Source organism: Pagrus major, chromosome 18, assembly GCF_040436345.1.
Source record: "Pagrus major chromosome 18, Pma_NU_1.0".
Lineage (NCBI taxonomy): Eukaryota > Metazoa > Chordata > Actinopteri > Spariformes > Sparidae > Pagrus > Pagrus major.
In genome coordinates, this window is record NC_133232.1 from 19,989,235 (window position 1) to 20,006,111 (window position 16,877).

The window sequence follows — 16,877 nt, forward strand, 5'->3', positions numbered from 1 at the left end:
AAGCCCTCTCGCATTGGGTTTTTGTGAAAGCACTTAGCAATATAACTAGTGTTCTCTTGCCTTGTTCATGTAACAGTTTGTTTTTTTATTATTATTTAAACTCTACCAGGTATACTTCTCGTTAGAAAAATCCTAATTTTGTTTTACTGTAACATAGACCTGAATACTTAGGAGGGGGGGAATATCTGTATTGAAATATATCAGGTCTACAATTTGTCTGTTAATTCAGTAAAAAAAATAAAAAACTTAAAGGGGCACTATGTAGTTTTGTAGGTCAAATTCAGGACATTAATAGTTTCAATATTAATGAGGTAATAAACAAATATTTTTTCCATAACTGAATAAACAAGCTGTTCTCAGAGGAAAATAAAGTCCCCAGAACTCTGTTTGAAGCTAGAAAGGTGGCAGGGTCCGCCACATATAAACAAAGTGAAATAGTATGAAATTGTGTTGTCCTTATAAGGTCAGTTTGTTTATTCAGTTATGAAAGCAAAGACAGTTTGTTTATTTAGTTTGTTTAGGCATAAAAAAAACAGTCAACGAAGATCTTTCTCTTCTGATTAAAATGTTTTCCTCAAAACTACATAATGCGTCTTTAAAGGGGCTCTGTGGAGCTTCTGTGTTGTGCTGGAAGCCGGTCGTTAGTTTATATTTGCGGACTCAATTTCTGAACTAGCGTTGGCTACTGCTGCTCTCTAAAATCCAACCCGAGTCCCTCACAAAGAAATCCATAGTCCTGCAGCGTTAAACAACTTCAACAAACAGTCCACAGGCGTGTAGTTGAAGGCAACCGAGAGTCACTTTCCAATCTGCTCACTCATATGGTCAATAATAAAGTGATTAATACACATAAATTGCTACGGATTGTTACATAAAGCCCCTTTAATACAAATAATAGTTTAGACCTCAATGTTACAGATGTGTTCTAGTTAAGAGTGGCTTTGTGAGACATGCACTGACTTGTGTAACGTGTAGTGGTTGTGTTGCCTTACTGACCTCTGCAGCAGCAGCAGCATTGTTATGCCACATCAGAAAACATGAACAGCGACTTAAAGTGCAGTTTGCATCATCCACCGACACTTTTTAGCTTCTTTTTTTCTTTTAGTGTTACAAAACGTGGCTCAGTTTTTATGATATGTAAGCAAAAGGTGGAGATGAACATATCCGGGTTTATGTCATGATCCTTCACCCCGCCCCCCTGGCTGCTGTTACTATTCTCTGCTGGGATTCCCTACACTGTGACGAGGTGATTTACAGCCCGTGCTCTCTTGAGATTAATTATTATGAGTCCATTTTTAACCAGACATGCGAGACTATCAACTCATTTCACACCTGGTGTTTAAATTAAACCGCAATAGGGGGGGAAATGAACTTCTGTCGCAGGAATTATGTTATGAAACTCAGCATCCTTGGGTTTCACAACAGGGCGGAAAGCCACCCTTTCATCCAATCGGGAGGCACGCTGCCGCGTCACGTGGTCTTTATTTATGTAATGTAATGGTGTTACACAGTAACCCAGCTTTGTGACTGAGAGGAGACGCCGTTACGGGGGTCACAGGCGGACACGGACCACTTTAAACACACCTTATTAATGTGTGAATATTCTGCGGGGGGTTCGCGTTGCGGTTCGTGGCGTGTGGAGCGGCGGGGGGAGCGTCGCGTTGAAGTGGAAGCTGAGTTTTTCTTCATTCAGCCAGAAGGGAAGACGTAATGTGTCCCAAACCAAAGACTAAGTTAGGGCTGAAAATTGATAATGTCAGTGTGTACAGTTTATACAAAATGGTCGTCTGTGAGCAGAGCGTTTGAGTGCTAAATTGTAAGCAGTCGTTTAGCTAAACAGGACCGGGTCGGGTTCGAGTAGCTGTGATAAAGAGTGGGAGGAGGAGGGTGGGGGGTACTGTATGGCTAGCTGTCAGTGGGTTATTTAAATGGTCCATGCAGCACTATTACATAGAAGAGCTACTCCGTAAAAAACAATTCTCCTCATTGCTCTGGTGACATAACTCATCCAACATGGACCTGCTGGAGTGTCCGCTCTGTCTCTTCCTGATGTGCGAGCCGGTGACCATGTCGTGCGGCCACACGTTCTGCCGGAGGTGCGTGGGGAGCTACCTCCCGTCCAAGTGCCCGTCGTGCCGGGAGAGGTTAAAACAAAGAGAGGTGAAGTGCATGAAGAACAACGTCCTGCTCATCAGCGTCGTGGAGAAGTGCTGCCCGGACGAGGCGAAGATGAAGTGCCATATACTGGAGAAGCTCAAGGCCGAGGAGTTCACGGAAGCTTTACGCATCACCAACGAGGGGCTAGACTTAGGTAAGGGGCTCATCACCACCCCCACCGCTGCACACACAGACACAGAAGTTTGGTTGGTGTGTGCTTGTATGATAAGAAAACAGTTACTTAAGATCACCCTTTGGTGTGGAGACAGACAGCTTCGAGTCACAATTCTTCGTTTTTACGCACTGCCTGCAGTTTTTGGCTGGTGCCCAGTAGTGGTGCATCCTATCCTGCTCTCCAGGACACAGCCTGAAGGTGCACGGCAGTACAGGAGGTGTGATGGCAGAAGGGTGAGGGGGATTTGGGGTCTTATGCACACACCATAGCAAACATGACATCCACGTTCTGAGGCGGTTCATGACCTGAATGTATAACTGGGTCAGTAAACAGTCTCCAGATGCTCCTTCATCCAGCCTGTGTGGCGAGTGTCTTGTTTTCCTGTGTGTGCATATTGATCATTTTAGGAAAAACGGCTCAAACACTCAAACAAATGTTATGCAATAGAACAAGTTCATCTGCTTTAACAATTCCCCCTCTGTCTGTCATTAACACACAGTTTACAAAGCAGTAGCACCAGCTATAACAGCTGTCGTTTGGAAAAGAAAATGGCACAGGATGAGGCCATTTCTGTTTTTGCAGCAAGCTTTCTGTGTATTCCTGCTGTCTAATCATGGATGGGAAGGCAGGGGATAGTTAAGAGGATGTGGTGTAATTTTTTCACAGCTTATGCCTTCGGTTCCTAGAAAACACCTTTGCAATCAGATCCACCATCTTATCGGTACAGCTCCTGATCCTCTGCACTTGCCTCTGTGTGTGCAGTTGACCTTATTTTCTGCGTTCAGCAGCAGCAGCGAGGAAGTAAAAGGGACAACTTGTGCCCTAGATGAGTTGATATGATCAGTAGGCGTCCGATGGTTCGTAGGAGTATTTGTGCTGAAGTGAATCAGCATGATGTTGAATTACCTACATGTTTGCCATCCCTGGCAATCCAATTAAATAATGCCCTCTCCCCCCTCCCGGTTCTTGTGTAATGATCGCTTGTTGGGATTTGTGTTCGTCAGGTTTCTTTGGTCTTTGGAGATTTAAGGTTGTGTCTTGGCAGCTTTTGTTCTTGTTATTACATAATGTTGTCAATGTCCAGCACACTGTCTGTAATCAAGGCATTTACGGTAGAGCTGCAATGATTAATCAATTAGTCAACGTAAAGAAAAAGGTTTGCAAACTTTTGATAATCGATTAATCGTTTTGAGTCATTATCAAGGAAAAAAAAGTCAAACATTGCTTCTTAAATGTGAGGGTTTTGTTATTTATGATCATAAATGAAGAGTCTTTGGGTTTTGGACTGTTGGATAGACAAAAGACGCAATTTTAGGACGTTACTTTGGTCTCTCGGAAATTACGATGAGCTTTTTTCACATTTTATTTACATTTTATAGACTAAATGATTAATTGTGAAAATAATCTGCAGATAAATCGATAATAAAACAAATCGGAAGTATCAATGAACATGGCTGGAGCAACAGCTTTAGATAATACTGTCTCTATGAGCCTTGGTTCACCAGTGGTGAATCATGGTGTGGATTGAGGTATTTATTTGTCTTGACACATCATCGGTCTGCAACATTAAGAGAGAGCATAGTTTGGACATGGTTTTTGAAGAATCTTGGTTATTATCTCCACCAAGGAGGTTATGTTTACTCGTGTCTCGTTCTTGGTTGGTTTGTCGGCAGGATTACACAAAAACTACTGAACAGATTTTCGTGAAACTTGGATGGAGGATTGGTCTCAGCCCAGAATAGACCCCATTAACTTTTGGTGTGAATCCAAATGAAGGGACGAATCCCGGAATTTTTCCTCACTTTCTTTAATCTTGCGAGATACAGCGTTATTTTTGTTTTTTACATTTCCATTCATTTCTTAAGTAATGCATGGATCTTGATGACAAAAATTCAAGTTAATTTAGGTGACTGGTATGTATGTGTGAGTACAATTTGATGTGTATCCAAATTAAAATCTGTATGTAGCAGAATCAAATATGGTTAATTTGATATTGGATTAGGCTTGATTGAATTAGAGGGGACTGTTGAGTATGTGTATGTGTAAAAAAACCCTCCTCTTTTTCTTTTTTCTTACTCTCTCTTTTGTTTTTTGTTTTTGTTTTCCGTCCACAGTCCCAGAAGATCCAAGTTTGAAGATGTACAGAGCTGAAGCTAACTGGGGAATGATGCATTTCTCTGACGCTCTGACAGACCTCGACTACCTCTGCTGCCTTCGTCCAAACTGGACTGAGGTGAGAGACGTGTGTGGTGTTGATAGTGTTGGCAAACACATCATGTCATGCTTTTACTGTGTCTTTTTCTGCACAGCATGAACAAATCTGTTGTAGTCATCTGTCAACAATACCAAATTTAGAGCTCCCATTGTACTTCAGTTCTCCTTTGTACAAGATTCAACCTAACATGCACTCTGGTTGGTTTTGTAACATGCATGCAGTGGCACATACGTAACCACAAAGAGAAGGTGCTGTTTTTTTTATTTATTTATCCTTTTATACTTTACCTAAGCATGCAGCGCTGACCTCCTCTGTCTCTGCTCTATCGATGTTATGTCATTCATAAAGTTATGCAAACAGCCACTTATGTCACAATGTCATTTAACCATTTTGTGCCAGTGGGTGGCAGCAGAAATCCTCCAGGTATACAATCATTTATATTGTTCCATTGTATTTTTAGAGATGTGTTATATCACTTAGACAATTGTTATATCACACACACAATGCCACTATTGCAGCATTTAGCTGCCAGCAATTCATGTAGCAAATGACAGTCAGTGCAAAATTAGGAAAGAAGTGTTACTACAAGACAATTCAGATAAACTTATTGATGACACTGAGTAGATTTATATTCTCTGCAGTGAGACGCTGCAGCCTTGTCTTTCACTCCCACAGGCAGTGATGTGCTGACTCCTCTGCTCTTTTGCAGGGCTTCTTTCGTAAAGGGAATGTACTGCTGGAAATGGGTCAGCAGACAGAAGCCCTCATCCAGTTCCACCGTTGCCTAAATCTACAAGCTGACTTTGTTCCTGCAAAGACCCAGATCAAGAAGGTTTGTTTATCTTATTGACTGAGATGCAGAGGATAATTTCATGAAAAGCTACACAGATTGGAATTTGAAGATGTATTATGTAATATATAAAACAGCTTTGTAGAAAATGATTCGATTGCATTTGTTAACTTCCATAAAGGATGATTGTGTGATGACGCAGTCTGAACAGTGTCATAATTGTGTGATATTTCATTATTGGTCACAATAAGAGTTTGTGTGGGGTTTTGGCTCTTTGAGGATAAATTCCTTGCCCCTTTAAAAGTAAATCAAACAATGCAGTATCCTCACTTTTTAAACTTTGTTTACAAAACGTATACAAAGTTTACAGCCATATTTAACTTCATATTTTCCATTTCCGTAGTAGCTTTTTATCACTAATTTCGTGAGATTTCAGTTCACAGCACCGGTGAGAACAAACACTTTTAACTTAAGACCTTCATGAGACTCATTTGTGTCATACCTTGGATTCAAATGGTAGATCCTGGAGGCAGAGGGCGTGGCTGTGCCAGAGGATGTGTCCTGCATCTTGCAAGTGGTGTCTGAGTACCTGAAAGAGCCCTGCCCCATTACCAGCCTCAGTGGCTCCCAGGGGCCAACTCACACCGAGGGCCTCAAACATGCACATGGGGGTGACATAGAGGGGAAAGGGAGGAGAGAGGCACACCAGGTAAGAAAGTTTACTGTTCTTATTTGTTCTTTAATGTTCGTTGAATGTTAATCCTGACGGGTAAAGCTGTCTTTAGGGCTCCAAGGTGAAGCATGACCTGGGCACTGAGTGCTGCCTCAGCCTCTGCCAAGCTGTTTCCTTCCTCCCTGCTGCTGAGGAGGACGAGGAGATGATGATGAGGAAGGATGATGGGCATGGCAGAGGTACGCACATCTTCAACATCATTGTCCTCATCATGAATCATATTTGTCACTAAAAACAGCTTTACCATGACACCCACCAGATGGTTTTGAAATTGCATAATAATTACAACTTCTTCATCTTCAGCTTAAAGGTTACTGTGTTTGTCTCCTTTCTCAGGTGAAAGTAGTCACTGCAGAGAGAAGACTCTAAGTGTTCTCACTGTCTCAGACTTTGAGTGCCCTCTCTGCATTAGGTCAGTGTGCCAGAGTACTTGCTCTAATCAATAATGCATTGCTACTTGTACCATGTCTACTGCAGAGTCGTATAACAGGCTGATTCTATTCTCGCTCTCCTCTCTGTCTCTGGTTAATGTTTAGCACACATAAAGCCCATACACAAACACTCACCAGACATACAGCAAATAGCATGGATATCCTCCCTCAGCTAGGTGGGTTTAAATAAAGCTGATGCCTTTTTCTCTGTCCTTCGAAGGTTGTTTTTTGAGCCAGTCACTACCCCCTGTGGTCACACCTTCTGTAAAAACTGCATAGAGAGGAGTCTGGACCACAACCTTCGCTGTCCACTCTGCAAGCAGCCACTACAAGAGGTAACCACCTACAGACACTGTCATACAGCTATTTTAGACCTAATGGAAAAAAGGTGCTATATCCTGTTTTTAGCACAAGAAAGTCTCCACTTAAAAAGCTGCCAAATTTTCTTTGTAATTACACCTCATTTAGCTCAGGCAGCTTGAGGCGCAATGCTCCTCTGCTTTAGCTCTGTAACATTAGGACTGCATCACATTTATCATAATTATACTAAAAATGATAAAAAGTCCTCAAACAAAATCCTCAATTTGAATAAATTGGATTAAACTGAGCACTGAGCTCTCAGCAGGTACATAAAATGTTTTTTTTTGTCTTTATTACATTGTAAGTAATTTACTAGAGTAGCATTAGAGCTGAAATAGCTTTTTTTGTTATTTTGGTTTGTCTATTTGAATGCAATCTAGATTGTTGCTAGACCTCCTCATTAAAGGTGCATTTTGTAAGATCTGGAATGAACTATCCCTATCATCGGAGTGTGAAGGAGTAAGAGTTATGGCGTTATGTCCAAGATGCCAGTGTATTGTATTGCAGATATCTCCACTGCTAAGCAGCCAGGGACGGGCCGTTCTTTTGTAATAAGTCCCCCGGCCTGAGGGGCAATAGTGAGTCACTGTAGCCTCTCTAGCCTCTCAGGCTGTCCCTTCTTGTAATAATACCCCCTGGCCTGAGGGCGATAGTGAGTCACTGTAGCCTCTAGTGTGCCGCGGGAGAATATGAAGGAGTCGAGCCGGCTGGAGGGAACTACCATAGAGGAGTTAACGGTCTCACTTATTTATTCAGTATACACAAAGATGCAGAAGCTCCAGAAAACACCTTTTATCATCATTTGAAACAACAGCTTGCTACCGTCACTTTGGGTTGATGGCTCGGTCTGAGCCAGCATTGGTATTTGACAACCTGGGGATGAAACTCAATAATCAACTATCTTTCTACCTTTAAAGCAGGTGCATACCTCCCTTTGTGTGTGGCAAGCTGAAGGGCAAACAGGTTTTTTTTTTTTTAATGTAGTAAAAACTTATTTTGTTAGATAAACACATGATGTTATTTTTTGGAAGTAATTACATCTGTCTTTTTTCAATTAATGTGAACTTTTCAACTTTTTTTGGGAAAAGTTTGGAACACAGAAGCCCAATAGCTACAGTAAGACAACAGCTATCGTTAGCATTCAACCACTTCCCAGCAAACATTAACAACACTGTTTTATAGCGGTACACAATGCGATGGAAAAAGCATAAATTCATTCTGAAATATAAACGCATATCTTGGAATTTATTTTTGCAAATTCTTTTTATCAAGGAATTAAAACACACAGGATGCAGTCAAGCTTGCAACGTAACATTACCTGTTGAACTGTCTCTTCACCTGACTTAAAAATGTCCTGGTGAAGTCAGTAACTTTAACATTAAGTGACATTATGGTCACTGTAACATATATTGTTGTGTAATGTTCGTACAGATTACATCCAACACAGGAGCGTGTTCCAAGCACTTTGACAGTGAGTGCTTTGTGTGGCATGAAGAGACTGGCAAGACGAACCTGCTTCATTACACAACTTTACGTAACGTTGCAAGCTTGATTACATCCAGTACATTTTACTCAGAGGCTTAGATAAACATGTCCAAGTTACGTGTTGAAGAAATAATTTATGCCTTTCCTCTCTTATCGTGTAACAGTGATTGAATGCTTACGTTGAAATACAATGAACTGTTTTACTGTAACATAAAGTAATGGTGTTGTGGATAACTGCTTATTAGAATCGGAATGTTTTTATTTTTACTGACTGTTTTAAATGTTCTCTTCCCAGTACTTTAAAAACAGGAAGTACAACCCCACAGTTCTGCTTCAGGACATTATGACCCGACTTTTTCCATCACAGTTGGCTGAGAGGAAGCAGGTCCATGAGGCCGAGATGGCTGAGCTGTCCAAGTATGCACCTAATTCACACAATCTACACTTGTGATTCAGTGTGTCAGCATCGCACCTTATTCTCACAATTCTCCATCTTTTTTTTCTTTTAATCTTTTTCTCCTTTTCTCCTTGTTTTTGTCTTCTCCTCTGTCTCTTCTCTTGTAGTCTTACTAAGGACATCCCTATATTCGTTTGCACGGTGGCGTACCCTGGAGTGCCCTGCCCTCTGCACATATTTGAGCCTCGATATCGGCTAATGATGCGTCGCTGCATGGAAACAGGCACCAAGAAGTTTGGCATGTGCAGCTATGAGCATGGGAAGGGGTAAGCAATTTACATTCTTCTGTCATTTATCCAAAGCAAACCATTTATTTGAAATTAGCATACTGCTGTGCTTAGTTAAGTGGTACAAAAATATAGCCAAGTGAAGTTCAGGCCTTTTACACAGGTGTTTACAGTTATTTTGACCAGACTGCCTGGGAATAGAGAGACTATGTTTGACATTTCTCTCACTGTGAAGCTCACAGCAGGCTCAGTGGAGCCTGATGGGATTGCTGGTGATGCAGCACAAGCAGGCAGCACAGTGGGCAAAGTTTAGAACGGTCATGTGTGACCCTGAGTGGGTGGGAAATAGCAGCATGTTCACAAATCTGGTGCGAGATCTGCTGTGCATTTTCATCCCCCACCAGATTTGTGTTCTTTGTCCCACTGAATGTTGTCATAGTATTGAATTCCCCTCCATCATTATTGATGTATATCCAATTATCCAAAATAATATTAAAATAAGCAAATAATGTTAATGTTTTTGCAGATTATGCAAGTTCATACATCTTCTGTCTAAAGACTGCTTTATTTAGAAAAATGCAGCCGATCCCCCTTTAACCTCCCAAAATAAACTGATCAGAGTTGTCTGAGGTCTCAGTCCACGAGAGCACATAGCGTGGAACCAGTTCATGGAGCTGGCTCCTGTGACACAGTTAAAACTCTGCCTTGTTCACACAACTGTAAATGGTATAGCCCCATATGACTTATTATTAAACTTCATCCTGAAGGTCAGAGAGGCTCACAGGCACAACGTCAGGTCTGCTGTAGCAAATCGAATTCTGGCAAGAATGAGTAGTCAGATACTCCAGTGCCCAGGATTGGAATAATGTTCCTAAGAGCATTAATCATGATACAAACCCAGCCATGTTTAGGGCAAAACTGAAACACAGGCTTGTAGATAATGTACCCTTGTAAGTGTGTAGGCAGAGTTTTATGTAGCTCATTTAATGGACCATATTTTTGTATAATGTGAAGTGTGTACTTCAGCCTGTTGTCAGAACAATGCCTGCTGATGTCCAATGTGAAGTGTGCTTTAATGTACTGCTAATGCTAATGCACATGTGCATGCGCACACCTCCACGGCATTCCAGCTACAACAGAGGAGCACAATGGAAATCAGGCCTGAAGTCCTCTGACTTTCCTGTGTTCCTGTTACATATGCTCTTTTAATTGCGAATGTACATCAGTGTAGCAGCCATGTAATTGTCATATTAATATACTAAACTGAAAGCGGAAACAGACAACCTTTTAACGTTTCCCTGTGGTATTACTGTTGGTGCCACTGTCGCAAAGACAGCGTTAGCTACATGGCTACCACTAGCAGCCTGGCTACTGTCCAAAGTAGCCTGTCCAACAAACAACAGTAGGAATCCTAATTTAGGACCGTAACCATAACCCGGTTGCATTAATAAGTAGGCCGGTTTTGTTACTTGTGATCTAGTAGAAGGAAAGCTGGTTTTTGAACCATTTTGAGACCTGCTGGTAAGAGGAAACACATATCAACACGGGAACAGACTTTGACAAGACACCGGCGCTCTCCATCGATTAAATGCCAGTCCATTCACTCTTGTTTTACCTCGGTTTTCATCTCCACCTTCGCTTTCTTTGCCTCCTCCATCAGCGGGATTCAGGGTTCATTTTCTTTTGCAGTGTAGAGTTTCCACAATTGTTCCTGCGTTACCTGGGGATAGCGACCAGGAAAAACAATGCCTCTTCCTGCTTGGTTACACAATGGCAGACATCCTTCATGTTACCTTTGTTTTTCCAGCAAAACTCAAGCCCAGTGGCAGCCTGAATAGCATAGTGAAAGCGAGGTTTTTAGGGAACAATGTCACAAAAATTGCATTAAGTGATAAATTAAGTTGTGTTAATTTAAGTCCCTCATGGTTTCCTCGTGTCCCTTAGGTTTGCAGATTATGGCTGCATGTTGGAGATCCTCACTCTGGAGCTGCTGCCTGATGGGCGGTCCTATGTGGACACAGTGGGTGGCAGCAGATTCAGGGTGCTGAAGAGAGGTCAGAGAGATGGATACCACACCGCTGACATTGAGTACCTGGAGGACCTCAAGGTCAGGGTCACAGAAATCACAAACTATAGATACACACTGAAAATAGTACAACAACTTGATCAGTGGACCTCCTCATTCTCTTCCTCTCATGATGTTTTGCTTGTCTTCTTCTCTCTTTCCCAGGTTGATGGTACTGAGCTGGAGCTTTTGCAGCATCTCCATGACAGCGTGTACCAGCAGGCTCAGGACTGGTACCAGCGTCTCGGCAGCCGCATTCGCGAGCAGATCAACAGACAGTACGGCACCATGCCAGATAAGGAGGAAAACATTCAGGTTGGGGTCTCGGCAGAAATGTTTTCTAGTTCTTACACTTCATAACAACACATTACAGTCCAAGACAGTAACGATTTAAGTTGTCCACTTCTTCCTACAAATCATGTATGCTAAACATTCCTTGCATTCCAACCAAAGCCTACCATTGTTTTTTTACTTCTTAAAAATATATGTTTTATGCATGCACCATTCATCTATCAATATCAGCTTGGAATGAAAATGACCTTGCAGAGATTTCAGACTAGCTTTTGACAAGTAATTCTTCACAGTGAAGACAATGTCTGCTTTTGTTTTTAAATTCTGTTGTTGTTTTATGCTAATGCAGTGCAGATTTTTCCAATCTAACTAGACTGACAGCTCTATTACTGCACATTGGTAACATTAACAACAATAAAACAGACATTTTATTCACAGGGGTAAAGAAAAACATTGCTGAGTTGGAAGGTGTTAAAGACACAATGTTGAAATCCAAATCATTACAGAATGCTTGAAAAATGCAAGCAGTAACTTTTGCCAAGTGAAAACAAGGGTATTTGTTTCTAATCCTTTGTATGTGTCCTCTAGGCCTCCTCCAACGGTCCAGCCTGGTGCTGGTGGCTGCTCTCTGTCCTCCAGCTGGACCCCGCCTATCAGACCACTGTCCTGTCCCTGGCCTCACTCAAAGACCGCTTGGGACACCTCCGCCTCGTCCTGGAGTACTTCTCTCAGAGTTAGACCCCATGTCATAGTGGTATTGTGGCCACAATCAGCTCAGAGTCAAATATTGCGAAAGGAGTGAAATCAAAGACTCACACCACAGAGGTCTGGACTGTGAATCATGAAGGGACTGTCTTAAAAGTCACAGGTCAAGGCCAAATTATCTGGTCAACAGCAGAAAGATAGTGATTTTATGACTGAACACAGTGCAGTTGTACAGAGTTTTTGCTGTTTGGGTTTTCATTATCTTTCTCACATCATTTTCTTCCCGGGAATTTCAGAGTAGTTTCTTTGTACTTTCTGCAGCAGCAAGAGCTACAGGGCTGACCAAAGATGCTTCTTATTTAGGTCCATTAAAAGTGGTGAATTTTTATTTGTAGTTAAACTTCTTCTCCTTATAGCATTGCTGAAAATAGACACTAGGTGTCACTGTTTTTTCTCCAATTATTAAGAGCATGAAGAACATGCAGCAGCAGCAGCCAAACTAGTACAGTTTACTGTACTTTCATGAGAAGCCTGTTCAAACAGACTGTTTGCATTGACACAGCTACATTTGGAGTTTTCAGGACTATGCACATAAGAGAAAGTTTGTGTGTCAGAAGTAATCATTTGGAAATAGCTGAAGGGCACTACTTGCAATGCTTGCATTTCTGTTGCATCTTTTGGCCTTAGCAGCCATTAACTATGGCTCATTTTACACTATTGAATAATCTAAACAAGATCCCCGTTTAGTGTTGCTAATTATTGCAATAATAATTTATATTGTCACATAGAATGGCAGCAGCTGGAGGATCCTTTTTGTAATGAATGAAAGCTGTCCATGTTTGCTATCAGCTGATAGAAACAAAGTTTTCTGTGAAGTTATGACAGTGAGGAGACTCTGCCACTGAACGAGAGATGGAAGTGGGCCAGCTTTATATAACACTATGAATCTGTGTGATTATGTAGGATCATGGATGCAGCACTGTATGTATGTGTGCCGGCTGTAAATACGGAGTCATTTTTGTCATTAGCTGATTGTTTTGGTGTGGTCATGTCCGCTCCCTCGAGGTGCAGTGAAGCATCAGTCCCAGGCGCCAGTAGTTAACATCTCCATAGCAGGGATATGCTGTAAAACAATTAATCTAGGGTCTGACTAGGGCTAAGTCCTCCTGCGGTGCCTCTGTGTAGGCCTTATCACCTACATCTGGCCCCTACATCTGTCTCTACCACCAGTTGTTGGTGCCTTCGAGTGCCTGGGTCAGCCCACTAACAGAAGTCTTAGAGTCTTTACACCACATAGATTGTGTGATTATTATTTTTTTTTGCCATTGATTTTTATTGATATAGTGCTACATTCCATGGAATGTTGAAACTGCAATGTATAGTTAATTTACTAACGAATACGGGCTCGACTGGGTGAAACATAAGAGCTTTTTTGTTTTTCTACTTTGATAAATGTGCCATAGATCTTTCTATGTTCTGTGTTTTATGGAAATAGTCACTGTGTTTATGTTTGTTGGCATCGTGGACTCTGAAGTACCCTCACGCCTTTTGTATGACGCATGGTGAACTACCATCCCTTCATGGCCAACATATAACTTTGAATAGTGAGAAGTGGCCCGGCAAACACACTTCTAGATACAGTTTGAACCTGCTAGTGTGATATTGTAGATATAGCTCTTTATATGCACAAAAAAGTCCCGCTAAAGGACAAACCAATGGATGATCTGATGGATACTGGGGCAGCATTGATTACCTGATAAACAGGCACTGAACTCTGACCTGGGAACTAACCCTTTACTTGAGACCTCAGTTAATATTGTGAAGTTTTCTGAGGCCATCTGGGATTGAGTTTGAATGTACCAGTTATCACAGCATGTCTCCAAAGCTATTTCACTAAAAGTGGTCAGTTTCTTGCTACCGGACACCGATTAAAGCTCACTCATAACAAAAGGGATTGAGATTCTTATGGGACTTTTTAACAACCTGCCTCATAAGCTTTAGTGGAAGACATATAGTCCATGCTCACCGAGGTGGATTCCACTCCCGTCCTACTTCTTGTCAGAGAAGACCTCATGTTTTTGCACAGTTAAATAATTTTTTTCGGGTTTTGTTTTCTGATCCTCAGAGATGTTTCTCATTCTTTCTTGAATCATGGTTATTTCTGTTTTTCACTTATATTACTTAAAGGAGACCTATTATGCTTTTTCAGTTTTTTCCTTTTCTTTAGTTTGTTATTTGTTCTTGCGCATGTAAACAATCTCCAAAGTTTAAAAGGTCAAAGTGCGCACCAACAGAAGCTCTTCTCTCCCACAGAAAACACTGCTCCTGAAACGCCTTGTCAGTAGTCCCGCCTTTAATTCTTGGACTTTGTGACATCACACTACGTCACCATGTCACACATTTGCATAATTAAGGCCTAGTGACTAGATCTACGTGTAATAATTGATTTAGCATAGCTGCTCTGTTGTTGTTAGCAGCACAGGCTCGGGCATGTGTGAGCTGACCAATCAGAGCAGCCTGGGTATTCAGGAGGCGGCCTTAAAGAGACAGGAGCTAAAACAGAGGAGGACTACAGAGCTGCAGCACTGGACAGTATGAGGAAACTGATGTGTTTTTTGAGCACTGAAGTATGTAAACTTATTCTACTAGTAAATCAAACTAAAATTATAAACATGAAAATTAGCATAATATGTCTCCTTTAAAGACGCCGCCTTTCATTGAACATCATGTTGATCAATGCCAATGGTCTCATACTGATTCACTGTATAAAACAGAACTTAGTCTCTGCACCAGTGTGTGATTTGCTTCATGATTAAATTCTAAATATGTTTAAAGAAACAAATGATTGCACTCCCATATTTTAGATCCAACCACAAGCGTATGATCTTTTAACCGGTTCAACTTTGGTACTGCTAATGCATAGTAGCACAGTCATGATTCACCCAATTTAGAGTGCAGCTCTTGCCCCTGCTTAAACCAGCATATGTCCATTAGTTGCAATATAATTGGGCTATTAACACAGTTAAAACAATTAGCACTGAATCCACATCGTCTCTAACTCAGAACATGAGCATAATGAATGACCCATCTTTGGCAGTGATCCCCCGTGAGAACGAGTCTTACACTTGTGTACTTGGGAAAGGCTGTGAAAGGCAGCACGGTGGCATGTTCTTGCTATGTGCTGCAGCTTGCAGGAAACGTTGGCTGATGTGGTCTGACGGTCAACGGTCTGTGGGCTGTATGAGCGACACATAGTGTTGTTATTCTTCACACCCTGTGCTCACATACCTCGATACATTTAAAGTGACACTGAAACTTAAGCAATTTCTATCTGACTCATTTGTATTCATTCCTCCGCCTCCAAGCCGAGAGCAGTAAATTATCTTGATCTGATTATTGTTTATTTGCTTGCCCCGTGGATGACTTTTTAAATGTTATTATAAATAAAGCTTCTCAAGGCAAAGTCTGCATTATCTTTATTTAATGCAGCTGGTTCTGTGTCTGAGTGATTTGAATGTTATGCCACCAATTTTTTGGTCATTAAGGTGACATTACAAGCCAAATGGAAGTGACGGGATCTGTTGCAATTCACAGCATGACAGGAATTGGTAGGGAAGAGGGGTGATGAGAGGGAAACGTGCCTCACATACTGATAGCAACCGACACTTTGGCATGAAAGCAGTTATAATTACTGGGAGAAGTGTGAAGTGATGCAGCTGCAGCAGAGTGAAAGAAGCCTTGGGTTTGCTCTTGAGGTTCAGAGATTAAAATTAGGAGAGAGACAATGGGGGCTGTAGCCAGGATTTTAGAAATACTGAGAAGATTTTAAAGACTAGTGCTTTTCTCTACATTTTGACAGGATCAATAATCGCTTAAGAAATAGTATCAGTGCCAGCACATAGATGAAAGTTGAACTCAAATTCCGACAGAAGAAGAAGATAAGTGACAAATATGGCCAATATTGACTTAAATTAACAAACGTATTTAAACTTTATTTATAAACTTTAACTCTATTTATATGCTAGATAGACAGATGGTAAAGATGACAAGAATGGTAAAAATAGCACAATATTTACAAATATATACAAACATCCATCCACCATACTGCAAGATTACAAAAGGACAGATAGAATAAAATCTGAATATTAATCTAAAATGTGCACAGTAAGAGCATTCACATGGGTAACCCTTTATAATAACCATCAGTAACAAATAGTAAATTTATAGTTCAGTCATTTAAACGAAACAATAACATGGTTCATAAAATATTTATTAAGTAATTGTAAAGGTTACAACAACATAACAGTATTTATTATTATGAACATGGTGTGTATATATATATGTTTGTGTATATATATATATATATGAGATATCAAAGACCCAGAAAAAATTACAGAAGATATGACCTCGGTGGCCTCAATGGTAGGTACGGCCCCTGGTCTTGAACACCACCTGGATTAGCCACACCTCAGCTGCTGAGCCTCAGTTTCTCTGTTGTCTTCAAGGGGTATTAAATCAGTCGACCAGTAGGTGGCGCATTGGCCTTGTACTAAATACACATGGAGCTGTGGGAATCAGGTAATACAACTAATATACAGTAAGAACAACTTTACAAAAATAAACTCTGAACTTCCTGTTATCACAATCCTATTACAGTCCAGGCCTTTATAACAGTTTTATTAAATACTACATTTAAACAATCTGAATGTATTTAATACAATACAATGTATTCAATGAATAACTTTTAAACTCTGATAACCAAAGATGAAGTATGAAGTCTCCAAAC

General features: G+C 41.0%; 1 protein-coding gene across 1 annotated transcript; it reads left to right on the plus strand.

Annotated features, from left to right (window-relative positions):
- Positions 1 to 1,514: 1,514 nt before the first annotated feature.
- Positions 1,515 to 15,554, plus strand: lonrf4 (LON peptidase N-terminal domain and ring finger 4). The gene is made up of 12 exons (XM_073486812.1): positions 1,515 to 2,311; positions 4,447 to 4,565; positions 5,257 to 5,379; positions 5,858 to 6,046; positions 6,123 to 6,249; positions 6,407 to 6,482; positions 6,722 to 6,836; positions 8,642 to 8,763; positions 8,911 to 9,069; positions 10,975 to 11,137; positions 11,261 to 11,410; positions 11,975 to 15,554. The coding sequence occupies exons 1-12, from the start codon at positions 2,014 to 2,016 to the stop codon at positions 12,122 to 12,124; spliced, it is 1,791 nt and encodes a 596-aa protein (XP_073342913.1). The 5' UTR covers positions 1,515 to 2,013; the 3' UTR covers positions 12,125 to 15,554.
- Positions 15,555 to 16,877: the final 1,323 nt, after the last annotated feature.